The 26,912-nt window shown below is 45.4% G+C and overlaps 2 protein-coding genes across 7 annotated transcripts in view; one reads left to right on the top strand and one right to left on the bottom strand.

Moving 5' to 3' along the window:
* Positions 1–229: 229 nt before the first annotated feature.
* On the bottom strand, positions 230–21,472 carry atp6v0a1a (ATPase H+ transporting V0 subunit a1a). 5 transcript variants are annotated; one of them, XM_029625365.2, is made up of 22 exons: positions 21,336–21,472; positions 19,678–19,856; positions 17,712–17,790; positions 17,497–17,594; positions 17,253–17,393; positions 16,497–16,579; positions 15,312–15,438; positions 14,965–15,047; positions 14,744–14,837; positions 12,085–12,297; positions 10,787–10,937; positions 10,287–10,426; positions 9,637–9,806; positions 9,431–9,521; positions 9,188–9,306; positions 8,726–8,942; positions 8,472–8,579; positions 8,246–8,356; positions 6,520–6,537; positions 5,851–5,968; positions 5,569–5,740; positions 230–1,433 (listed from the first exon to the last, which is right to left on the bottom strand). In XM_029625365.2, the coding sequence occupies exons 2-22, from the start codon at positions 19,792–19,794 to the stop codon at positions 1,340–1,342; spliced, it is 2,544 nt and encodes an 847-aa protein (XP_029481225.1). In that variant the 5' UTR covers positions 19,795–19,856; positions 21,336–21,472; the 3' UTR covers positions 230–1,339. The 5 variants fall into 5 exon arrangements, with proteins under 5 accessions (XP_029481225.1, XP_029481226.1, XP_029481227.1 ...); XM_029625366.2 differs by having other exon boundaries at positions 19,678–19,852; XM_029625367.2 differs by having other exon boundaries at positions 17,265–17,393; positions 21,336–21,470.
* A 3,046-nt stretch (positions 21,473–24,518) lies between these two features.
* cavin1a (caveolae associated protein 1a) overlaps positions 24,519–26,912 on the top strand; it is a 30,285-nt gene continuing 27,891 nt past the window's right edge. The window contains exons 1-2 of one of the 2 annotated variants that reach the window (XM_029625364.2): positions 24,519–24,740; positions 24,881–25,392. In XM_029625364.2, the coding sequence (XP_029481224.1) occupies positions 24,883–25,392 (510 nt within the window). In that variant the 5' untranslated portion in view covers positions 24,519–24,740; positions 24,881–24,882. Of the gene's footprint in view, positions 24,741–24,823; positions 25,393–26,912 lie in introns of both variants that reach the window. The other variant, XM_029625363.2, reaches the window with a different exon arrangement.

Here is a 26,912-nt window from a genome sequence, read left to right as displayed (position 1 = left end):
TGTTTGTGAATGGAGTATGAAAGCATGCCACATGCATTAACCGTTTGCCATAATATCCCCCCAAAAGTGTTGAAATAGAATGTAAAAAAAAAAGTGTGGTGCCAGCATTCAATTAATCATTATCCACGTAATGGCATCTTACCACCTTAAACACTCAAAACATTAACTTAACTGCTCACATGAAACATGACCCTCCACCAATCCCAGCCAGAAGAATTGTAATAAGCCGTTTGTTTAACCAGCTCTTTCACGTTTATTGACAAACACAGACAGATTCTCAATGCAACTAGCGGCCTATACAGATTTAGTTGGTGTCTCATATTTATGACAATACACTGATCTCCTTTACATATTCCTGTTGTGTGGTCTGTCCTTCCCTCTCCCCGCACACAGACCTACAGTCACAGTGTGAATAAGTATTTCAACAGGCGTGGAACAAAAACAAAATCAACACACAATGACCAATAATCTCATAGGTCACGGATTATCACAGAAAAACCCACCTACTTTCTACACTTCTGAAATACTCCACATTAATATGACACGTGACAGACAGGTTACCCATAGTTCACTGCACATCACAGATATGTAGTTCAAAACAGTGCCGTCAGTATAGAACACGCCAGGTCAAAAACAGCAGAAAATTACAGGACGCGTGTCAAGATCTACCTCTCATACATAAGAGATTCAATTCACTGCATCACATAGAGAAGAAACTACTATCATGAGTAGAATGGTTGTAGTATGGTAGAATTCATTCCCTTTAGACTTTTTTTTACAGTAGAGGTCAGTCTGATTTTACCTGCTTCAGAGAATGTGTGGGTGAAAAAAAATTCTGTGTGTTTTGTGTATTAATATTAGCAGCGATGTGACAACTAACAAACACACTTAAAGACCTCCAGTAATCTCCTTTACTGGATCTGAGCCTGGTGCCATTTTCTCTCATTTTCCATGGACTTGTATCAATGACAATCTGTAGATTAACTCAATTTAGACTACCGGAAAGCTAGTCCTCGTTTACAATGATCAGAAGTGCAATTCTCACAGTGAGGTTCAAACACATCATTGGACAGGTTTCACAACAAACAAAAAACACATTAAATAATTTAAATCGAACAAACAAAACAATCACGGCACCAGGATGTGAAATACCGATGTCATTAACTTCAGATTTTCAGAAAGAGCTATTTTACCCAAGACCCTGACCAGTGAGCTCAGAGTTAATCACATGTGTTCCTATGGCAACACCTAGGGTGGGTGGAGTCTACCTTACACCAGCATCACATTGGCTGTCAAGAGGAACAGAGTGAGGTTAGAGGAGCAGTGGTCAGGACAGTGTTCAGTCCTCAAGCCTTCCCTCCAGAATGCTTTCAAAGGTGAACGGGAGGAACTTGAAGCCCTGGCCTACGTAGAACTTATTCTGGAATTCCACCCTAGAGAGAACAAGAGAGGCGACAGTTAACGTCAGGCATATTGCAATAAGAATCAACGCAAAAATCAATGCTACACAGACATAATTACAAAAATCTTTTGAAAGTAAGTCTGAGGAGTCCCATTAAACTGGAGTGTCTTTGAGGTGCAATATAGGTAGCCCTTAATGGTTGTATCAAGCCAAAGCCAGAGAGAGATGATGGCAAGATGAGATGACCCCTGGTCTCCATTCCACAACCTCCCTGTGTAACCCACTTTAACACACCCACGGTAGGACCTAGGCCTGGTCATCAGAAGCGAAACACAACCCTCTTTCCATCTCCCCATTTATAAAACCTCCCTGCAAACTAACGGCTGGATAACCTTTCAATGGAGGAAGCAGACATGCTCGTCATTCCTCCCTACGTCTGGAGGTAGATGTTCATCTGGGTAGGCTGGGGCTCTAGAATATCTCACTAGAATACACTCACAAAGAAAAGGTCAAACCTAGTGGCATATTATATTTGATGTGGTCAACTAGCACTGCTGTCCTTCAGATCATTTAAGGCAACAAAGGAAAAGTGACAGGCTTTGTGTTTCTATGAATTTGAGATCGTAATGTCATACCCTCCACAAAATGCTAACCTCAACCTGTTATTGTAATGGTGAGAGGCTCGCATGTCTTGGGGGTATGATATTTGTGCGTCTAACTTTCTAAATCATTATTCACAATGATCTGTAATCATGGTCGCATCCACATTAATGTAGAAGTGTTTAGAAATGTATTATGTTCTTATTTACAATAAAAGTGACTCCAAAATGACAAAGCAATATTCACCATTCATTTCTATTGGGCAGAAAATAATCTGAAACAACCAAAAAAAAAAAGCAAATGCATCCAACAAGTTTGGAGAGTCACAAGCTTGATGTAGTCATTGCGTACTAGAAATATCAGTCCAAATACCAAACTTTTGACTACTTTAATACACAAGTGAATGTCCCAATACTTTTGGTCCCCTAAAATGGGGGGGGGGGGGGGGAGACTGTGTACAAAGATTATTGTCATTTCTAAAACGTTTCACCTGATATGGATGAAAATATTCTCAAATTAAAGCTAATAGTTTGCACTTTAACTTCAGTCATTGTGTCCTTTCAAATCCAGAGGCAGTATTTGTTCGAAGTTAAAATGTCAGAATCTAAAATAGACCAAGAAATGTTTAAGGGATGACTCCTCTCTCAGCTACTGGAGGAATCTCTCTGGCTGGATCAAATGATGGTTTTGGAATAGGAGCGAGTAAGTATGCATGTTGGCCACAGCTAGATCAACATTTACTACTGCTATACATTTTACAGACGCCTGACATTACTTTGGCAGTTCAAAAATCACATTTACAACTGTGTTAGATAGCAGCCACTAAGCAAAATAAGTTTAAAAAAATAAAAAATAAAAATGTTATTTAGAAGGCCTCATGTCCTAAGGGCCTTTCAGTGAGAGTGGAGCATTATATTCCAATGTGCTGGGTAAACAGTGATGAGGGTCTCTGTCAGTGCTGTGAGAGGGTGCCAGTGGATGATCACTTCCAGGTCAACAGGGCTGTTCTGAGACACCAGAAGTTTCTCCATGATGGCCTGCATCTCACACACACACAATCCTCCACTGCTTTATGGGATGCAGAGAGATTCCAGGTTCCTGGCCAGGAAAGAGCTGGAGGTGAGAGCTGGAAAACCACAGCTCCCAATAGCACCGGTCTGCTTAATACCAGTGGGACGGAGAGACACGCCCTGTTTCCATTGAGACACACACACACACACACACACACACACACACACGGTTGAGTGCTCAGACGACACTCCGAGGAACTAGAGCTAAAATGTCTGTTACCATAGTTTCACCAGCAGGGAGAGCTACAGGGCTGTGCCACACCTCCATGCCCTCTGACAGAGGAGGAAACTATTGAAGACATGCTCCTACCTTTACAGGGTCTACAGACAATCACGGATTACAAAAACAAAACCAGCCCCGTCGCGGGCGTTTTGCTTCCAAACAAATCAAATCTTCTTAGTGCGCTTTGAGAGAACACAGGTGCCACCGACGTGGCCCACTACCAAGGACCGTGGGCTCTCCTTCTCCGTGGCCAACGCAAAGCCCGGCCGGCATCCCTAGCCGTGTCCTCAGAGAATGTGGCCCGCTACCAAGGACCGTGGGCTCTCCTTCTCCGTGGCCAACGCAAAGCCCGGCCGGCATCCCTAGCCGTGTCCTCAGAGAATGTGGCCCGCTAACAAGGACCGTGGGCTCTCCTTCTCCGTGGCCAACGCAAAGCCCGGCCGGCATCCTCCTCAGAGAATGCGCAGACCAGTTGGCTGGCGTTTACGGACATATTCAATCTCTCCCTATCCCAGTCTGCTGTCCCCACATGTTTCAAGGTGGCCACCCTTGTTCCTGTTACCAAGAAAGCAAAAGTAACTGAACTAAATGTCTATCGCCCCGTAGCAATTCACTTCTGTCATTATGAAGTGCTTTGAGAGACAAGTCAAGGATCATATCACCTCCACCCTACCTGACACCCTAGACCCACTCCAATTTGCTTACCGACGCAATAGGTCCACAGATTGCAATCACCATCACTCCGCACACTGTCCTATCCCATCTGGACAAGAGGAATATACATGTAAGAATGCTGTTCATTGACTACAGCTCAGCATTAAACACCATAGTACCCTCCAAACTCATCATTAAGCTTGAGTCCCTGGGTCTCGACCCCAACCCTGTGCAACGGGGTCCTGGACTTCCTGATAGGCAGCCCCCAGTTGGTGAAGGTAGGAAACAACATCTCCACTTCGCTGATCCTCAACACTGGGGCCCCACAAGAGTGCGTTCTCAACCCCATCATGTACTCCCTGTTCACCCATGACTGCGTGGCCATGCACACCTCCAACGCAATCATCATGATTGGAGACAGACACTACAGTGGTAGGCTTGATTCCCAACAACGACGAGATGACCTACAGGGAGGAGGGTGAGGGCCCTCGGAGTGTGGTGTCAGGAAAATAACCTCTCAATGTCAGCAAAACAAGAGATGATCGTGGACTTCAGGAAACAGCAGAGGGAGCACCCCCCTATCCTCATCGATGGGACAGCAGAGAAGGTAGAAAGTTATAAGTTCCTCGGTGGACTCATCACAGACAAACTGAAAATGGTCCACTTACGCAGACAGCGTGGTGAAGAAGGTGCAACAGCGCCTCTTCAACCTCAGGAGGCTGGAGGGGGAAAAAAGTGGTTTGTCACCAAAAACCCTCACTAACTATTACAGATGCACAATCGAGAGCATCCTGTCGGGCTGCATCACCCACCGCCTGGTACGGCAACGGCACCGCCCACAACCACAGAGCTCCCCAGAGGGTAGTGAGGTCTGCACAACGCATCACCGGGGGCAAACTACCTGCCCTCCAGGACACAGCACCCGATGTCACAGGAAGGCCAAAAAGATCTTCAAGGACAACAACCAACCGAGCCACTGCCCGTTCACCCCGCTATCATCCAGAAGGCGAGGTCAGTACAGGTGCATCAAAGCTGGGATCGAGAGACTGAAAAACAGCTTCCATCTCAAGGCCATCAGATTGTTAAACAGCCATTATCACTAACACAGAGAGGCTGCTGCCTACATACAGACTTGATATCATTGGCCACTTTAATAACTGGAGCACTAGTCACTTTAATAATGCCACTAAGAATGTTCACATATCTCGCATTACATCTCATATGTATATACTGTATACTACACTATACTATCTACTGCATCTTAGCCGCTCTGTCACTGATCATCCATATATTTATTTATTCTTATCCCATTTCTATACTAGATTGTGTGTATTAGGTTTTGTTGTGGAGTTGTTAGATATTACCTGTTAGATTCTGCTGCACTGTCAGATCTAGAAGCATAAGCATTTCGCTACACTCACAATATCTGCTAACCATGTGTATGTGACCAATAAAACGGGATTTGACCCAAGTCAATGAGGAATCCAGACTAGTAGAAGATGGATCCCTAACAGCCCAACAGCTGTTAAGTGCAGGGAAGGTACTAGAGACCTTGGTTTGAGACTCTACAGACTGAACAAACATGTCGTCTATGTGCAAGAGAGCAGTGTCTCTCTCACCAGTGCAGGCGCAGTGCGTGCAGGAAGGCAGACAGGCCCTCCATGATGAGCAGGATGCAGACAGTGAGGACGGCGAAGGCGCCGAAGATGATGGACAAGGCAACGAAACCCCCAAAGCTCCTGGAGGACAGGCCAAGGTGCATCACCATGGTCCACAGAACCTCTGACAGCTCTGTCGGATCACAGAAGGAAAGCAACTGTTTTACTGTACCCTTTCAAAGAGAAACCAAAAAAAGGGTAGAGAGGCAGCGAGAGGGGAGAACATGAGGTTTATGTACTCACGTGCGTGGGCCAGGCTGAGGGCCCATAGGCGTAGGTAGGAAGCTGTGTTGGAGATGCAACCCAGACAGTATTCTATGGTGTGGATGGCCTGGTGCACAGCCACATCCCCAAAGTTAAACTGGAGGAGGAGGCGGAGAGAGAACACACATCCAGTATAAACCCCTCGGTGACAAGGACACAATAGTACAGGGACCGGGAGACCGGTCCAAATGAGGTCCGGGGCAATCTCTAACGACAGTGAAGTTCATGGCTAAACGGTACCACATTGAGGAAGACATTCACCAGATTAAAACAGCTCCAGAAACAGCAGCCTGACCCACTAGTCAGACCTCTGTAGCAGAGGTCCCCAAGAAGCTCCTTCCTTACGGCCCATGAAGCAGACAAATGAGGAGCTGTGCAGGATATGCCATGCTGGTGATGGTAGTACCACCTCATGATCGGGGCAGACAGGAAGAACTACTAGTCTCAGTGTGCGGCTGCGCGTTAGAAGAATCCCTTGAACACCCAGAGACAGCAAAAACTCAGACCACACAGCCTCAGGGGACAGAACACACATGCAGGACAGAGATACACACTATCACACACACACACGAGGAGGCTCAAAGACAGACTAGCAAGACATGCGCTTTGGGTAAGGGGATGGGGTGGGGGCATGAGTGCCTGGCTTACCACTTCCTCCTCGGGGGCCTTGAAAGCAATTGACAAGTTAGGTTTGTTAGTGACAGGTGACAGGACAACAGAACACAGTGGTGAGAGAAACAGGAGAAAACAATGACAGTAAAACATGGGAAATGGAGATGTATAATATACAGAAGGTAATTAGGTGTTGCAGTCGTCACAGGCACTGGATCAAAACTACTGACAGAGTTCCTTAAGGGGCTGCATAAAAAAATTATGGCACTGGTAACTAGGGGATGCATAACCATTCCTCCAAAAGCATGCATTTGTACATGCCTAGTACTGTGACAACATTCTACTGTGACATTTCCAGATATATCTTTGGCATATCGTTGTTGTGTTTGTGTCTGTGGTTGCTAGGGGAGACGGTGATGGGGAATGTAGTGACCAATGGGGTTGGTGACCCACTTCTGACAGTGGCAGCAGGTGGGAGTGGGCTGTTTGGGTTACACCCTGCTCAGCCATTCAGAGGCTGGTTAGGAGAAAGCTAACTAAAGCTTTAGCCTAGTTAACGGTAGTACAGCCATTTACCATAACGAAGGCCTTAGAGTCTAAGGCTTAGACGGTACTTCCCCAATTGAACACAAATTAATTCAGTTGTCGCTGAGGATTAACACAGTTACCCTAATTTGGATACTTGACCAGATGACCCGAGTAGTTTATAGGCAAGAATTCTCTAAAGGTGGCCTGTTAAAATGAGTTCCTCCATGTTAAAACAGAAATGCTATATTTACTGTTAGTTACTTAGCACCCTGCCTGCCTGAACACCTGCTGGCCAGAGGGAGGAGCTGCACAACTCTAAAACACACACTATGCCATTAATAAAAATGGCTCGAAGCGGATTGCATGGTGATACATGAGCCAGAGCTCACATTATCAACATGCGATGTGACACGGCTCTAAAACGTCTTGGAAATGAATACAACATACTAGAATTAAAAGATTTGTTCCAGCACAGCCCCGTCCACTGAATCACGTAGAGATCTCTTCTCGTCCAAGGCCAAAAAGTTTATAGTGGCACGGACTGTAGAGACTAACATTGCTAAATAAAGTAACCTCCAATCAAATCAAATTCCTCTCCACTTCAAAAGGTCAACAATGAGAGAGGGTAGGAATCTGTGTGAGGCGCTTTGAAAGCTGCTCTATAAATCCTGGGTCCTGGAACCATAAAAGAGCAAACTGTCTGTAAACAGCCATAACCGATTCCTGAGAGCTACAGGAACAAACTGACAGCTTGTCTGGTTTGAGGTTCACAGGAGCCTGTTGTATCGTTTCATATGTTAATCAGAAACTCCTGAAAAGGCGAGGGAGTCCCACTGAATCAACTCTAAAAATGTAAAAATTACATTTTTGTAGGTATTACAATAATGCACATGTTGAGTAATAAGAGCTGCTGGATTAGCTTTGTGGTCAGTTTCATTTGCTCCTGCCAGATCCCACTTCTATAATGAATACGTACTCTATGCTGCTGTTAGTGAAGCAGGGAATATGAGAGCTCTGGTAATGTAAAGTAAATGGGTTGGGTTTCTATGTGTGGCTGATGGCTTCATTATTCAAGGTTATTCCATCTGGACTAGGTCTGGATCATATTGCCGACAGCAGTGTCCAATGGGATCCGCTATTAAGTCTTGGGCCAACATTATAATAGACTACTCTGGTCACATACGTCGTATATGCTAGGCTAACAGAGTGGAGGCTGGGGGCTTCCTGGTCTCACCTCATGCTCGTCGTTCTCCGAGTGCTGGGAGAGCTGGTCATGCTGGAGGATCTCAGCCTGGTCCTCCGTGGGGCCGTTTCCCACCCGGATCCCCCCAAAGTTCTGGGTGCCCTGGAGGAACAGACAAAGAGGACGACAGGAGTTATTGCTGGGGTCACAAACTCTACACTCCAGACCCCAATGGAACAAATGTGTGTGTGTGTGTGGGCAGATGTTACTACAGTACCAAGTTCTTCTTCCAGAGGTACTGTCGCCGTAGAACCAGGGTTTTCACTATCAACATACAGGGAACACACGCCAGGGCTATCAACACCAGCAGCGTCTGAATAACCATCTGTGGAGGGGAAGGACGAGAGAACGAGGGATGTTAGATGCGTATGGGGCGTCACACATTATCCCACCAGAAAATGGCTCGCACAAGAAAAAAATATTTTAAAAAAAGGACAGATTGACAGATGAAAGGATGGATGGAATGATCACCTGTCCTCTGTAGAGGGGTTGGTTGGTGGGGTCGTTATAGTTGAACAGGAACATGTTGATGAAGGCGATGAGAAGACTGGGAGCATTTCTGGAGGTGTGAGCGTCGTAGGCCAACCACTTATAGAAGACCAGGATGACCAGGTAGCCAAACAGACTGGCCATGAACACAATCTCTGGGATGAAGCCCAGGTAGATGTTCAGGGGTTTCTTGAAATACCTTCAGAAAACAACAAGACATGTTTACCATCGGATAAACCAGTCCTGTACAGACAGGAAACAAACTGTCATGGTTGCTTAAAGTTAGTTAGTCTGGGATAAAAAATGTAAAAAAATTAAAATAAATTAAATCGCCCACCACTTGTTTTGGTAGACAGCAGAGGGATAAGGATGGGGAAATATAAACCCTTTCAAATTCATAGACCGTGCTCCATATACAAGGACTGTAGCTTAAGCGTGACTCACAGGTGGTTGAAGAGACTGAGAGACACTCCAAACAGCATGTGGATGACCCCCAGGATCACTGACATCTTCATCTTGAAGGAGTTGAGGAAGGTCAGCTTGTTGGTGGCGATGTTCCAGATCTGAAGAACACAGTCAAAAGACAATGAAGTCAGGATGATAGAAATGTAACATTACATTTATCAAAATAACACTTTTTTATTGTAAGGGGACTTTAGCTTGTTGTCACAGAGACGGAGTACTCACTGGGTCAATGCCAATGGGGTAAGGTCCATTGAAGACTCCTCTTACTGCGGGGTCCAACTGTAAAACCTTGTTTTCATCAAGTGTCTGAAACCTGAGAACATCAAACATGGCATGAATCATCACTTCAGAGGGCACTGCCAACAAGGTACAGGAGGTAAACTAATCTAATCCACAGACAGTACGAGACCGATAGAGGGGATACTTACGACCAGGTGAGGTTGTTAGCGCGGGGGTCGAACATGGGCCTGACGCTCCAGCCAGAGCCAAACAGGTTGAGGGACTTGGAGAAGCAGTCGTTGTAGATGATGCCGGTGTAAATCGAGAAGACGCCCATCAGTAGGATGATGTAGCGCCCAGCAAACACCATGCTGAACATCTACACACAGACAGGAAGTGACACATTCAAACTATGGCCACGTTCCGTTGCCAAACACCGTAGAACGTTGCAGACAGAAGAAACACTAACACGAATAGAGCCGAAGTGATTCCTTATTCTACATGCCTGTTCTACATAAAAATGATTCTATCTGAACGTTCCAAAATATTGCGTCCTGCTGAACGCGCACCACATCAAAACAGCCACACAGACCAGAAGTGATACTTTACACTGTTAGAATCTGGTCTCAGTTACATTTTGTTTTAGCCAGAGGAGTTGGTTATTTATTCACACTCAAAAAGCACCAACTTGAAAGTTAAACTGGCCATCATGATGCCACTACAGTGTTAGGGCCATAGATTCTGTCTAAAGCAGAGAGGCAACCAAGCCCTGTTTAGTCCCCAGTAATGCAGCTAGAGGCTGGATAAGGTGTGAGGGGTGGAGCTGATGGGCTGATGGCAGGGGTAGTGATGTCCCTACCTCGTTGTCGTTCTTCTGGGCGACCAGGCGGCTCTCTCTCAGGACCAGGTAGAGGGCAGCGCAGGTCATGAGCACCCCGTGGCCCAGGTCCCCAAACATGACAGCGAATAGGAAGGGGAAGGTGATGATGGTGTATGGGGCTGGGGACAGGGAGGACTCATGAGCGTACACATTGAGGAATGGGAGAGTGAGCCAACCCAAGCTCACACCGACACACGTACCAGTGATACACAATACAGCGTGATTGACAGTGATGGGGTGATAATGGGGGAAATAGACTTGGCACCGGGGGTGAACATTTATCACCTGCTTTGGCTCAGTGATCTAGCCAGCTGGATACATAGACATTATGTGAGTTATGAGATCCCTACAAAATAAAAGTCTGCTGCCTAGTGAGGTACACGAAACAACAATGCCTATCATTTGAACAATAGGTAGTTGAATGATGGAGAGAGCGACAGACACAGAGAGACGAGGTTGGTGGTGTCAGATGTGGTTACCTGGGTTCATCTCGCGGTAGTTGCCGATACCGTAGGCGTCTACGATGTTCTGGAAGCCCGAGGTGAACTTGTTGGTCTTGTTGAAGGTGGGCGGGGTCTGCTTGGTCTGCATCCTGTTGAGGATGGAGGGGACGGTGGAACCACTCTTCTCCTGGAGGCCAAGACAGAAAGACGGCCAGAGAAACACGCTCAGAGGATGGTCAGGAGGACACAACAATACCACTCAGTTAACCTCTACAGGGAGTTGAGGTATTCAGCCCTACAAGGCATTGAGAACAGCAGGAGTTGCCCTGCAAGCTCAATCTCCCATGAATGTGTCTAACAAAGGGATGTTGTGTTGTTCCAGCCAGAGTCTGACTGTCAGCTGGCCTGGGATCTCCTCAGCACTCAGGAATGAGAGGAATCCTCCTGCTTTCCCCATTAGTCTGTAGACTGGGCAGTGGGACCTTCCATACCTCCATCACTCACAAAGATCTGCAACAACGTCTTCAATAAATCAGATTAATATGACATTCATTTGCACAGCTGGTTTGGAGAGGAATCTATCATACTATATGCATCATCTGATCTCCCATGCCTGCTGTGTGTGAAGGACAACAGCTTGTCCAAGGGATGGTTCGATGGCTGAGATAGAAGCAGACTCGTTGTGTGTATTGAGGGCAGTATGTCCCTGTGTTTCTCAACGAGACATGTGGGGTAAAAATAGCCTGGTGGGATAAATGAAGCATGGAGACTGAATGCTGTGCGTGACAGGGTTAAGCCCTTACTGGCATGAACAGGACTACAGGACAGGACTACAGAACAGGACTATAGGACTACAGAACAGGACTACAGGACAGAACAGGACTACAGGACTACAGAACAGGACTACAGGACTACAGAACAGAATGACGTCCTGACACCGCTGGAATCTAGCCCCATGATATGCGTAAAATCCTCACATACCCAGCACTCACGCAGTGCCTCTCCACGCCCTGTTTGCACTGTCTCTCAGTTTGGATCTGTTATGACTTAACGGCCTAGCAGAGTCCAGGCATAATGGCCTCAAAGCTGGGTTAACTGGTGCCTATGAAGCTCACTGGTTCTTAATGCTACGGTGTCTTCCGTCAATGAACTTGACCTAAACAGTATGATAGGAATGTCCCATTAAATAGATATGGAATGAATCTATTCCCACTATTTTCAACCAGAGCCCTATGGACTCTAAAAAAGGTAATAGGGTGCTATTTGGGACGCAACTTAAAACTTCCTGTACCTCCCCCATGCCTCTAGTCGAGACGGGTGTCCTCCCGACTCACCGTGCCTCTCCGCAGGGCGAACTGGATTGAGTCCATGTCTGACACGGGGCACCACACCTCGGCGATCAGACACTTCTGGGTGACGTCGATGTTGCACAGGTTCAGGGTGTGGTAGACGGCCTTCATCTTCCTCACCTTGATGAACCACACCCTGACGGTCTTGGCTGCAGCCTGCAGGACCCGCTGTCTGTGGTCCTCCGTCTGGTTCAGCACCTGCAGCGGGGAGGGAGATCAGGGTTTGAGATATGAAGACAAGATGCGACTGTAGATGAAACCTTGCGTGGCTGGGTACAGAACATATCCAGCTGTGTATAACTAGCTCAGGTGCTCGGTCCTAGACAGTCTAGTCTGTCAGACACATGAACAAAGTTTGCAGGCAGTTCTCAATTAACACCCTCGCACTCCGCATTTATTAAAATAAAATAAAAAAGAAGAGGTATATGCCTAACTAAACCGACCTCAGATGAAAAACTAACAGATGCAGGCCAGGGCCGGAGACTGTGGCATCAGGACAATCCTCTAGTAGTTTCCACTCAAAGCTAGAATAGTGTGGGGAGTGGCATTGAACTGTCTGCATAGTGTGCCTTCCCTACATGTCCAGAACAGCATGTGCTGTTACAATGAATCAGGTTCCCCTTCTTATTTGTGGAGGTGGTTCACATTAATAGAAGGCTTTGCTGTGTGATCGAGTTTGATAAGGGGTTATATCAGACCCAGCGTAGCAGGGTTTCCCGTAAGAGCCGGCGGAGGCGTTCTCAGGTATACAGCACTGACTCATATCAAGTTAATGTCTTATGATCAGCGGATTGCTAACATGCCGCTACCCTACACCCACGTTGTCGAGACCTTCTCACGCCCACAAACACACACTGTTCACTCCCAAACTAGCGGGCCGGGCATTTCCCTTCCACCCTCGCCCTTCTCTCCTGACGACGACTATCCCGCCCCCGTAGCGACGGGCATAACAGTGGCCCCTCAAACAGCGAGGCAAGCATTCCCAGGCACTTACTGGCAATGAGAGGATGTTAACATTTCTGGCAGACAGGCGGCCTGACAAACGTAATTCATAGTCTCTTGCGCTCTCCGTCTACACTGGGGGCTGTAACTGATCCTGAACCACAGAGACTCAACACACACCACTGAAACACACACACCACTGGGTGTCTATCAGAGAGAAGTGGTATGTGAGTGACTATTTTTTCAACTTCAAGCTAAGCCCATTCCTGCGAATGTGAGTAGTAAATGTGGTCACTATGGGAGTGTGGGTGGCTAATTGGCTGAACTCAGTGTAAGCCACCCTGATGATCAGCTGGTTTCCTAGATGAGAGGTGAGTGAGGGTTCCTCCTAGCCAAACAAGGAAAGGACGCCTCCTGTCCATCCAAGTGCAAACCATCTGCGCCACCAGACTACGTAGGGCTTTGGAGCAGAACAACAACAGAAGTGGGTATTCCCAGAGGGAGTATTGGGTTTCTCTTAGTATAGGGAAGGTGTTGCACCATACACTGCTGCTGTTCCACAGAAGGCTAAACTGAAGAACTGTCTGTGTGGGCTGGACTTCTAAAGACCACAGCTCACATGTTGCTCAACAGCTACAAAAACCAGACAACACTGAGACAGGCATTGTTCCTGGGTCACCAGACACAGTTGGCACAAGGAGACAGGGTGTTAGACCCTGGATTATAATACCAAAGAGGTGGTGTGTGTGTGTGTTTGTTTGTGTTGGCCTCCCTGTCCCGTGCCTGTTTTTGCCCCGTTTTAGAGCGGTGAGTCACTGTGCCAGGTTTAGAGGTCCTCTCCCAAAGCCAGGCCAGTGTGTGTGTAGGCAGGAGAGTCTATCCACTGGCAGAGGCAGATCCAGTTCAGCCACCTCATGGGCACGGCACGAGTGACAACCGTTTGTGACCTCTCCCTGTAGCTTTTTCACACCCAGCCCATTGATGCTGACGCCCACTACCGCCGAAGAGGTTGAGTGAGTCAGAAACTGAAGCCAGAACATTTGAGATATGAACACTGCAAACAGACAGAAGTTAACTCAATTTGAAGGCCTCCCTAATGTGATCAACAAACATCTCCTCTGTGGTCTTGTGTGATAGATATTTGATCTATTACGGCAACACTGCTGGGGGAACTAATCTGGTATCAGTCTTTCCCTCCACTTCATCATAATTTGGTGGAGGGCTTTGACGGCTCAGTACAAAGGAAATGGCAGAAAGAGGAACTGCAACTTCCGCGGACATTGCATCAGCAAAAAGTCTAACGTTAGTTAAGTGAAGGTCCATCCAAAAATCACATCAAAAGATGACTAATGTCATGTTGAACAATAGAAAGAAGATTTCGTTCCTCAAACGAATGACTAAAAGCGCATTTGAGCTAGCCACATACCTCATGTGGTTACCTACCACTCCTGTCCACCACAGCCTCTGGCAGCTGAGTATACAGTTGCAGGGAAAACAGAACGTTGATCAGAAGCCATGATAGAGCCCAGATCAAGTTCACAATGAAAACAGATGAAATATTGAAAGGCTAATTCGCTTGAAAAATGTAAGTATCTGTCAAATTTTAATTTATGTAACAAAACATGATCTGTTAGTTTTGGCTGGCGGACTGACTGTGGGTGGACTCCCCTGTCTGTGTTACAATAGGCCAGGCAGGTCGTACCATCTGCAGGTCATCGATACGGGTGGCCACCCCTGCAGCCATCTCCTTCCTCTCCTGAGGGGTCTCTGGACAGGGGTACAGTGACGCTCGGAACCTGAGAGGTGAAGGAGAGAGGGGTTGATCAACCCAGAGTGCCTGGAGCGGAACAGAACACCAATTACAACATTCCTCTGTCTAGATTAGTGTTTTCTTGAATTTCTCAACCAATCATAGCCCCTTACCCTTCACATATCTTCTTAACCCGAGTCTTCAGCTGATCTCCTTGGAAGAATATGATGAAGACAGACTTATAGACCTGGTCACCCTGTAGGGGAAACATATCAACATGAGTTAAGTTAAGAGGAGACAAAACCTTGCCTGATAGTGATACTTCTGCTCTATCATAAAGTGTATGGATGAGGTAGCATGAATAAGGACATCAATGCCACTCATATGACAATCACACAATGCCATCAAGCGGTCATGGTACAACAGTACCCCACTGGATAGGTCACACAAAATCCTGCACAGTTTTTGTTCCCCTAAGTCCTCCAGATGATTATACTAGTATCAGTGAATAGTTACTGACCGTGGCAGGGTCCTCCAGTGAGTCTTCAATGTCTGCCTGCCTCAGGAACACGTTGCCACGGCAAACCCTCCACAGCATCCTCTCAAACGTAGGAATGCGCTCCCTGCTGATCACCCCGGCAACAAACCTACAGGAAGACGATAAGGCATGGATCAGCATTTACAGCAGAATAGCTACCAAATGTATATCCCTCACCTCAAAATAAGGTGTTTGATATTTGCAATGAGTTAGGTCCCCAAATGGCAGCTCAAGTTGGAGCTGGTCCAAGATCAGTCCGTAATGTAATAGCATTACAGAATGAAACCCAGGCACATAAGGACAGAGGTCATTGATTTTGTTTGTTCACACTGGTGATGGGAGCACTGGTGATGAAAGCATCCTCTCTGGATAGGGGTGGACATAGGAATGGGAGCTGAGGGCATGGATCACAGCTCACATGTTGCTCAAACGCTGCAAAAGCCACGGAGGAGCATCAAACAGACATCAGATGGGAAGCCCTAGGGCCTTGGGGCACTGCATCCGTACAAAGCAATCCATTACCAAATGAGCACTAAGCTTTGCCACGTCCACAGTATTGAGCTATTTTAGTTACGGTTTTCTGAGTGATTTTTTTCACCCCATTTTCTGTTGAAATTGTCCCCGATTTGCTAACTCATTATGACATTTAATCAAATATCTTTTCTTTGTCTCTGTCTGCAAAATAGATTACAACCTGCATGCTCTGTGAACTGCTTATCATCAGTCTGTGATTTGCCTATCTGCTCACTCTCTCCACTACTGAAGACAGAACCCTGATAAACAGAGCTACATCTTACTGCCAGGCAACAGGCGAGAGTGCTAGCACCTGTAGTAGTAGCAGTACTGGCCTCTTACCAACCATTAAAAGTAATTAGGAAACAATTGTCCACCGATACTGACAGAGCATGTGGGCTGTCAGCTTAGGGACTGAATATGCAGAGAGACACAGAGCACCGCCGCACACACTCCGTCAAGTGACCTCAGTGGCCCGACTAATCTGACAGTCTGAGCTAGTGTGAGCCAAACCAGTTAGGTGTTACACTGACCCGACTCCACCTCCAAGAAGAACCGATGGTTTAACCTAATGACAGTCTTTTCATTGACCTTTAAGTCTTGAGGAGATGGCTAACCCATCCTTAATAGAGTGGACCAAGGACTCAGACTCACCCTAGTCTGAGAGGAGCGCGGGTCCCTGCTTCAGTGGGATCCATCAGGGTAGACGACTCCTCCAGCAGGTTGGGGTCCTCCATCTGCAGCGGGGTGGAGAGAACGACAATTAGACGTATGATAGCACATTCAGAAATGCATCCCTGTTTTCAGGAGCAACTGGCTTGCTTTGTTGGGGGAACTATTTACACCCTGGGAAGGTGTGACAGATCAGTGGCTTGAGCTCTGGGCAGGAGCATGATATTGAACACAGGCCAGGCTCTTCATAAGACATAGTAAACAGCAAGCTGGGGTTTATATGAACAGTAAATGATTGGCAAAAAAGGCTACACATTCAGCTGAATGATTTACCCCATACAACCTCATAAGCGCTTGTAAAACAGGCGATAACATTCTAAGTTCAAGTAGCTTTGCTTCCAAACTCAGTGGAGTGGAGTTGATGCAGGTCAAAAGTACAGACAGCAGGTAGTCTCGTCTCCGTCATATGTGAATGACTATCTGTGTATGGCGTATCACTCTGCTATGTAACCTAGTTGCATCTTTAAACTTGAATAACTGGTCTGGGGTTGGGGATGTAATTACCTAGCCGTTATAAATACACAAGCCTTATGCTACCATATACTGTACACAGGATGCAGACATCTGACCCATACTAAGTTAACATAATCCTATGATCAATTATGAAGTCCTCAAGGGGCCTAGTCAATAAGGCAGGCACAGAAACGCCGTGAATATAGAGTGAATTGGTTTGTGTACAGTGGAGTTGACCTCGTCGAAGAATTGCTGGGTGCGGCGCAGGATGTGCTTGAGCTCCGTCAACTCTAGGAAGTTCTTCTTCAGGGCCTCCTGGTTGGTGTTGATCTCCTTCAGCTCATTCTCCAGCTTCTCAAAAGTGGCCTATAGAGACAGAGGGTGATGGGAGAGTTAGTGAGCTGGGGACATGGTGAGTTGAGCACTTTGTAACCAGAGTGGATTCTTAGAGAGAACGGAGAGAAGTTACCTCCAGGTCAATCATGTCCCTAGGGAGGGGGACCTCTGGGTTCTCTCCCGTATCCACCATTGGAATGTTGGCTTTCTTGATCTCCTTCTCCACAAACCCTGTGAGAGAGCGAGGTGACTGGGTCTGAGTCGGGATAACTAATAGCAGTGATACGGTTGTAAATATGGGGGAGTATAATGAGTGAAGCAATGGGTTAAACGCTTGAGCTCACTCACGAAGCTTGCGGTCCATCTCCTCGCATCGACGCACTTCGTTGACAAACTTGCGCTGAAACACGTTCACGTCTGGGTTCAACTGTAATGCAAACATGTAAACTATTCAAAACCTTTGCCATCACAGGGATAAAAATGCCTTCAATCCATTTGCCATTATCTGTCATATACAACTAGAGACAAACATTGTGTTGTAACACTAAGATGCATTCAAAGAAATTGTAGCTTAGGCTACTTCTATAAAAATGCAATAACTTATCCAGAAAGCTCAGAGCGTAAACAGCACTACTAATATCTTCTGAAAACAGTGCGGACACCAGTTAGCTATCATTTGGTCTTATGGATGATGAGAGGCAATACAACCAAATAAAGGGTATAATAACATCATACTGGGTACAACAGCTAGTCCCTTTCAGTGTTTCCCCTGGGATCTTTTTCAGAACGTGTGGCAAAGTTGGTGTGGGGGATGGGGAGAATGTCCTTATGCTGGGGCAGTCTGGGGGGAATGCACACCAGTGAGTTTGAGGGAGAACGACTGAGAAATTCACTTCTGGTGACTTTAAAAAATAAAACATTCATTAAATTATGTTAACAAGATCTGAAATATAATGTTCCCTTTAAAAGCAATATAGCCTAACTGACGCAGTATAGCAGCTTCAAATACATTGGCTGAAACATGGCATTGCCCATCTGTATTTACCTAATTGAAAAACACCAAAGACCCAATGACTCAAATATACACGGAGTGTACAAAACATTAGGATCACCTGCTCTTTCCATAACAGACTGACCAGGTGAAAGCTATGATCCCTTATTGATGCCACCTGTTAAATCCACTTCAATCAGTGTAGAGATGAAGTGGAGGAGACAGGCTAAAGTAGGGACAATTGACTATGTGCGCAATTCAGAAGTTGAATTGGCATGACAAAAGATTGAAGTGCCTTTGAACGGGGTATGGTAGTAAGCGCTGTGTATGGTCCACCACCCAAAGGACATCCAGCCAAATTCACACAACTGTGGGACGCATTGGATTCAACATCGCCCAGCATCCCTGTGGAACACTTGACACCGTGTAGAGTCCATGCCCCCAAAGAATTGAGGCTGTTTCAGAGGGCAAAATGGGGCGCAACTCAATATTAGGAAGGTGTTCCTAATGTTTTGTACACTCTGTGTACATTGTAACTTCAGGAGTTTTTTCTGGAACAAAATGGGGCTTAGGTGGCGAGTATGGACGTGGTCAATAGCGCGATCTCCAACAGAACACTTGAGGCCCTCTTGGCTAAAAAAAAAAGTGTTCTACACATTTTGCAGTGTTCTTATGCTATCTGAGTGATTCAAAAACTAAATCAATGGGGGCCCCATGGCTTTTTCTTTTCTCTTCTTCTTGGAAATTCTCCAACTGTCATTTTTATTTTGGTGATTGTTAGTTCTCAAAGATGATCTTATAAAAATAAGTGTTTAAGGTCCATTGTATTTCCTCAGGTTTCAGTCATTCATATTCAAAATGAAAATATTATGCAATCCCAAAAATGTATAATAATAAAATGGAGAGGCAACGATTTAGCAGCGGCGGCCCGCAACTACTAAACGAATACGGGAAACACTGCCTTAGTTTCCCCTCACGCCATATGATCCCTGGAGGGATGTCAAGTGTGAGCTTTCCCATGCGCAGCCTAAAGGGTCAGCTATGTGCACATGATGAAAATGTTGCAGACGCCAAGGCATGTGCTTTCACAACCTTCTGACTGAATCGATGTTACTACAACAGACTACCATATTCATCTACCTCCTTCCTGAGTTTGTCCTTTGTTAAGAGCCATACATTACACTGCTCTAGACCTACATAGCCTGAACATGGATTGACAGACAGAAGAGCACTCAAAATAGGAAAGGAGAGACAATAAGCACAGGGTCTAGCTCTAGAGAGAGCATCACGAGGAATGGAAGAAGAGAAGCCTGGACGACTCACATCACGGAATTGCACCATTCCGATCTCTCCCAATTCGCTGACGCAGCAGTAGGCAGACTCTGATTGGAGGTAGAGCTGGGCCAGGGTCATCTCCTCACTTCTGAAGAGTTCCCCCATGATGGCGTAGTGTGGTGCACCTGCTCAGCACAGCGATCAATGGGATCCTCCTGGATATCTAGCTAGGGTCAAAAAGATTGAAAACGTCACCTGCACAGTAAACAGGAGAAGCTGAGTTCCACCAGAAGGGATGAGCCTCCAATGTTGTCAAAAAGACAGCCAACTGAGAATACATAGGCCTACATTGCCTACACCGAGTTCCCTGTTGTTGTTTCCTTTCACACTACAATAGCCTTACCTTCTTTATTTGAAGTGTAATTTCAGAGAAAAAGATATTGGCATAGGCCTGTACCCTCTTCTAATGTGTGTGTTGTAAGGATGACCCTAATTGCACAGCAGTAATGAACATTATGTATTAGTGGTGTGATAGTTTATACTTGAGCCAGAAGCAGGCATGAGACTGACAGAATCTGACATCTAGCCCCAATAATCGTTGAAGGAATTCAGTTTGGCTCATTGGTCATTATTTTGTCATGAAACTGGAGAGACACTCTTCAAGAACCGTAATACATGTCAAAGTACCATCACATGTGCCAGTACAATCCTCATTTAGTTTCATCTCACAATAGGCTCATCTTGTACAATCAATTACAGCATTTCTAGCCAAGCCTTTGAGTTTCTCAGTCTAGGGTGAAAACTGACTCAGGACAGACAACAGGTTCACACTATATTCATTAGAAGTAAGTTCAACACACATATTCATATGTTCTTGAAGTGCAAATGCCTCGAGTGCCATAACAGGCTTAGCTAGCTAGCTATGGATTAAGCCGCATCATGTGATCTGATTTAGCAGTCAAACAGGATTAAATCTTCAATATTAACGCCAACTACAACGGTCGAACAAGTGGGGATACATTTAGCAAACTATATCGTTAAAGTCCATGCAAGAGGATCTCTTTAGTAGGGTCACTGCTTGTTCAGCATATCTGCGTGACCATTTTTTTTGTCCGCATCCTCGACACCTTGAGTTAGGCAGTGAGTCTGATCAGCTGTCAAAACACACAAACACTAACGTTAGTTACTCGTTAACGTTACATAAGAACAAAGCAGTTCGTTCAAAATGTAATTTCGGAAGCCAGCGGTACAATCAATTGTCCGCGTATATCGATGCAAAGCCGATATGAACTGACAATTAATTCCACCACTGGCTAATTTAGCTAACAAACCTTACTAGCAAGCTAGCTAGTTAGCCAGGGCGCAGGAGAAGCACTTGTTGGACCTAAAACTTTCTGGTAACGTACGCTGGCTAACGTTGTTCAGCAAAAACAGCAACGTTATATTACAGTACAAAATGACTAACTAACGTTTTTCCTCGACTGACACTCAGGTTATTTGACAGAAATCTAGCTCATCTTAAATCGTAGCAAATTAAAACCTAGCTACGGTAACCGGATAACTTTAGCGAGCTACACAGTGAGGTGGATGTTACCGAATCATCCGTAACGTTTGATTTACTAGCTACAGGGGGTGGGGAAAACATAATTTGGAAACAATGCTGGTATTGAGCAGCGAATACTGTCACCAAACCATCAATTTCTTACTATTGTTGTAGCTAGCAACGAGTCTTCCTCTCCCGGCTCCCAGTTTTCAACGCTGTTCCACACACAGCCCTCAACGAAATATCAGCTGATCAGAGGCTTGGCTAATGCGCGGCACGTCAACTTTGCATAATATTGATGATCATAATGATTCACCCCTCAACTCATGTGAAGATAATATCTAGTTGTTGGCATTCACATTAAAAAAAGTGTTATTTAGCAGACGCTCTTATCCAGTGCGACTTACAGGAGCAATTCGAGTTAAGTGCCCTGATCAAGGGCACAATGACAGATTTTTCACTTATTTGGCTCGAGGATTCAAACCACAGACCTTCGTTTACTGGCCCGACTCTGTTAAAACCGCTATAAATTGGAAGGATAAAACATAACACTAACTTCAGAAAGTATCCCCCCCTGACTTATTTTCTCACATATTTTCTCCCCCATCTACACACACAACCCATAATGACAAATATTTTTAGATATTTTTGCTAATTTCTTGAAAATGGAATACAGAAATATCTCATTTACATAAGTATGAACACCCCTGAGTCAATGCACCTTTGGCAGCAATTACAGCATTTTTCTTTTAAAAAATTGAGTCAAGCTCTGTCAAATTGGTTGTTGATCATTGCTTGACAACCATTTTCAGGTCTTGCCATAGATTTTCAAGTAGATTTAAGTCAAAATTGTAACTCAACCACTAACATTCACTGACTCTTGGTAAGCAACTCCTGTGTATATTTGTGTTTTAGCTTATTGTCCTGTTGAAAGGTGAATTCATCTCCCAGTGTCTGGTGGAAAGCAGACTGAAACAGGTTTTCCTCTAGGAATTTGCCTGTGCTTAATTCCATTCCATTTCTTTTTGAAAAACTCCCCAGTCCTTAATGATTACAAGCATACACATAACATGATGCAGCCACCACTATGCTTGAAAATTTGGAGAGTGGTACTCAGTAAGGTGTTGTATTGGATTTGCCCCAAACATAACACTTTAGTGCCTTATTGCAAACAGGATGCATGTTTTGGAATATTAGGTTAGTATTGGGGAGTAACTACAATGTTGTTGATCCATCCTCAGTTTTCTCCTATCACAGCCATTAAACTCTGTAACTGTTTTAAAGTTACCATTGGCCTCATGGTGAAATCCCCGAGTTAGGAGAGATGCCTGTATTTGCGTAGTGACTGGGTGTATTGATACACCATCTAAATTGTAATTAATAACTTCACCATGCTCAAAGGGATATTCAATGTCTGCTTTCTTTTACCCATCTACCAATATGTGCCTTCTTTGCAAAGCATTGGAAAATTTCCCTGGTCTTTGTGGTTGAATCTATGTTTGAAATTCAATGCTTGGCTGAGGGACCTTACAGACACTTGTACGTGTGGGGTTCAGAGATGATGAGGTAGTCCTTCAGAAATCGTGTTAAACACTATTATTGCACACAGAGTGAGTCCATGCAACTTATTATGACACTTGTTAAGCACATTTTTACTTAAAGGGGTTGAATACTTATTGACTCAAGACATTCCAGCTTTTCATTTTTCATTCATTTGTAGACATTTCTAAAAACATCATCCTACATTATGCGGTATCGTGTGTAGGCCAGTGACCAAAAAAAGATCTAAATTTAACACATTTTATATTCAGGTTGTAACACAACATAATGTGGAAAAAGTCAAGGGGTGTGAATACTTTCTGAAGGCACTGTGTCTGACCATGAAGCAGAGGTTTGGGGCAAACAGAGCTATGTATTTATTCTAAATATATAGCTCTGGGGGCAACTATACCAACACCTAGTAGTGTCTGTGATTGTGATGTGGCCCTCAATTGAATCAGTGCACTTACAAGACTAGATACTCACATATTTCCTTTTCTCTTTCAACAGCTTGTTGCTAGAGTGTGCAGATGGCCCTGTCCTGTGTGAGTAAGTTGGTCTCCGGTGTGCCCGTACATGTGAGATTGCTGGCCTGCCTAAGTGTGACTGGTCAAAAAATGTCCTACGGACCCTGTAATGAAGAAAATGTATATTTAGAAACAGGAATGGCCATGAATGTAGGTTGAGTGACTGACTAGTATTAACCTGGCAAGAATGTGTTAGCTTACTGTCATTGGAATTGATTGCTGAAAAATGACATTGTACAACTACACAATGTGGAGGGTCCATGAAGACAATATGCCCTCTGCTGGCGATCTAAAAAAAAAAGCGTAAATCACCATACATCTTCCTCTTTATGCAAGACATGTAGCATCCCACAAAAGAGAGTCCACATTGCTTTACAAGTAGATTTCTATAAGGATACGATATTCAGGTGAGGTCGGTTTGATGTGTCTACCACCGCCTACAGCAGAAACATAAATGACACTTGGACAAATATAGCAGATAAAATCGAATCAAATCAAATTGTTTCAGTCACATGCGCCGAATACAACAGGTGTGGACCTCACAGTGAAATGCTTACATACAAGCCCCTAACCAACGATGCAGTTTTAAAAATGAATAAATTGGCAAAATGTATTTATATTGACAATTCTGTGAACTGTCTTGTGCAAGTTTTAAATTGACACCATACCTGTTAGCAAAAAGGTCTGCTAGAGATGACATGCAGGAGCTTGCAGGGATTTGTAGTCTTGCATGATGTCCACTTTGACACTAATTACCATTTTCAAATCTGAGAGTAAATAGAATATATTGATACATTCACCTTTGTCTGAGAGATTTATATGGCTATCAAAACGTCACGCCAGGGTACGCCTACACAAAACACAGCCCGCTAGGTTTTATGGGTATTATGACACCTCCACTGTCGGGCTCTATTCCCAGTTATAGAACATGTCTAGCCAAAACTCTATTCTGACTAAACCACGTGGTATGATATTTGAAATGACAGATTTGATTAAATGAATTACGCAAGTGACTGGAGCTTCAAACTTTGCACTTAATCTGTGCCGGTTTGTGCCATTGTGTGCATGTTTGGCTCCTTCCCCTGCCTCCCCTCTGGAAGTCCCTACCATGGGGGCGGGGTCTGCCAGGCTCTGCCCAACCACTAGGGGTGGAGACAAGGGCTTGTGGTTGTTATACCCTCATGCTGGGCAGGGGAAGGGGGTGGAGCCCCAGGAGCAGGGTGGCGGGTGGGGTGGGGCATAGTGGGGGCCGGGTGTAGGAAAGGAAAAGTTTGACTGGGTGGTATGACAGGGAGTCCCGTCATTTGAGTCAGGGCACACATGCCTCAGCAGTGAGAGGTTCCACTCCCGTTGGTTGGCCAGCATCCCAGGGTAGACGCAAAGTCAGAGAGAGAGAGAGACTGAGAGGACTGAGAATAAGAGAAAAAGGAGGAAAAGAAAGACAGCAAGAAGACAAGTAGACTAGAAAGTGGGAAGAGGAAAAGCTCCAAAGAAGTGGAAGAGTAAGTGTCCCTTCATAGAAAGGAAAAGTATTTGGATTTGACTTTTGGTCAGGGTGGCCCCTTAAAGTTTGTTCTCCCGGTAGTCTATTTTTATCCTCAGTGAGCGTGAGAGCTGAGCGGTGTGTGTTTGGACTTGACAGCCATGGCGGATCCAGCAGGCTTGCAGCAGGAGCGAATGGCTCTGACCGAGGTGTCTGACGACGACGAGGAGGTGTCCCTGGTAGCCGCAGCGGTCCAGCCCGCCACCGACAGCGATGAAGACGACATTTCAGAAGAAGTGGACCTGGTGCTGGCCACGGGCTCGGGCACCAAGAGTGAGGCGCAGGTCAACGGGGTCATGGTGCTGACCCTGCTAGACAAGATCATCGGGGTGGTGGACCAGATCCAGCAGACCCAGAACGGGCTGGAGGCCAGACAGCAGGACATGGAGAAGTCTGTTTCTTGCATCCAGGGAGAGCTGGCCAAGCTGTCCAAGAGCCACACTGACACGGCCAACACCGTCAACAAGATGCTGGGCAAGGTGCGCAAGGTCAGTGTCAACGTGAAGACGGTCCGCACCAACCTGGAGAAGCAGGCGGGCCAGATCAAGAAGCTGGAGAGCAACGAGAACGAGCTGCTCAAGAGACGGCACTTCAAGGTTCTCATCTACCAGGTGAGAGTGGGAAACAGAGGGGTGTGTGTTCATACATGCTTACCAACAGGCTCTGAGGACAGGCTGAATACAGGTGTGCTATCTGTATTTGACCAGTTTGCTACAGCAGGAAAGTAATCCTGCTGGAACAGGAAATGTGAAATAGTAAATGGATTAGAATTCATGGACATTTTTGGAGGGGTTGATACATTTTTATTTAGGATAAATCAAGTCTGACATTTTTTAAGTGGAAATGACAAACTTTAGAAGCCTTTTTAAACCTTGAATACAATACCATTTTCATTTCCTGCTGCGCAGGAAAATTCTCTGCGGCAACAGAGTGATAAAATTAAGGTAGCATATATGTAGTTTAGTAATGCTTATCCATGAAAGTTATTATAAAGTGTTAGCAGTGTATCAGTGTTTGAGTGGATCAAAAGATGGATACACAGCCACTTGTGTATGGTAGATTGTAGCAGTGGGTTGCGGTAGGCTGCTTCAGATGTGAGGTGGAGAAACCTTGTACAAGACCACTAGATTCCACCACAGGGTTGGGTGAATTCTCCATGATGCATGGGAAAATCATGAGCTGGTGCGAAATACACTCTGAACTTTATTATAACGTTACAGCAACTGTTTTAACGTTCTCTCACCAGAGCGAGTGGCTCCTCACTCAGGGATGAGTTTACCCTAAACTGGTACTGCTCTAGCTGGTATACTTGGCCAAAGCTATTCGGCCTCAGGCTTTCCATGTCCGGTGAGTTATTTAGGACCAGGGAGGTATTTAGACCAGTGAGTTATTTAGACCAATGAGGTATTTAGACCAGTGAGGTATTTAGACCAGTGACTTATTTAGACCAATGAGGTATTTAGGCCAGTGAGTTACTTAGACGAGTGAGGTATTTAGACCTGTGAGTTACTTAGACCAGTGAGTTACTTAGACCAGTGAGTTACTTAGACCAGTGAGTTATTTAGGACCAGGGAGGTATTTAGACCAGTGAGTTATTTAGACCAGTGAGGTATTTAGACCAGTGAGGTATTTAGACCAGTGAGGTATTTAGACCAGTGAGTTATTTAGACCAGTGAGTTACTTAGACCAGTGAGGTATGTAGACCAGTGAGTTACTTAGACGAGTGAGGTATTTAGACCTGTGAGTTATTTAGACCAGTGAGTTAATTAGACCAGTGAGTTATTTAGACCAGTGAGGTATTTAGACCAGTGAGGTATTTAGACCAGTGAGTTACTTAGACCAGTGAGGTATTTAGACCTGTGAGGTATCTAGACCAGTGAGGTATTTAGACCAGTGAGGTATCTAGACCAGTGAGGTATTTAGACCAGTGAGGTATCTAGACCAGTGAGGTATTTAGACCACTGAGGTATTTAGAACAGTGAGGTATTTAGACCAGTGAGATACTTAGACCAGTGTTTTTCAGCTCAGGACCTCGAGGACTCCTAACCGTACACATTTTTGCTGTAGGCCCGGACAAAAACACCTGATTCAACTCATTAGAGGGCTTGATGATTAGTTGACAAGTTGAATC

The sequence above is a fragment of the Oncorhynchus nerka genome, linkage group LG21, assembly GCF_034236695.1.
Source record: "Oncorhynchus nerka isolate Pitt River linkage group LG21, Oner_Uvic_2.0, whole genome shotgun sequence".
NCBI classification, from domain to species: Eukaryota; Metazoa; Chordata; class Actinopteri; order Salmoniformes; family Salmonidae; genus Oncorhynchus; species Oncorhynchus nerka.
Note: the sequence above shows the minus strand (reverse complement) of the source record. Positions and strands in the feature narration are given on the sequence as shown.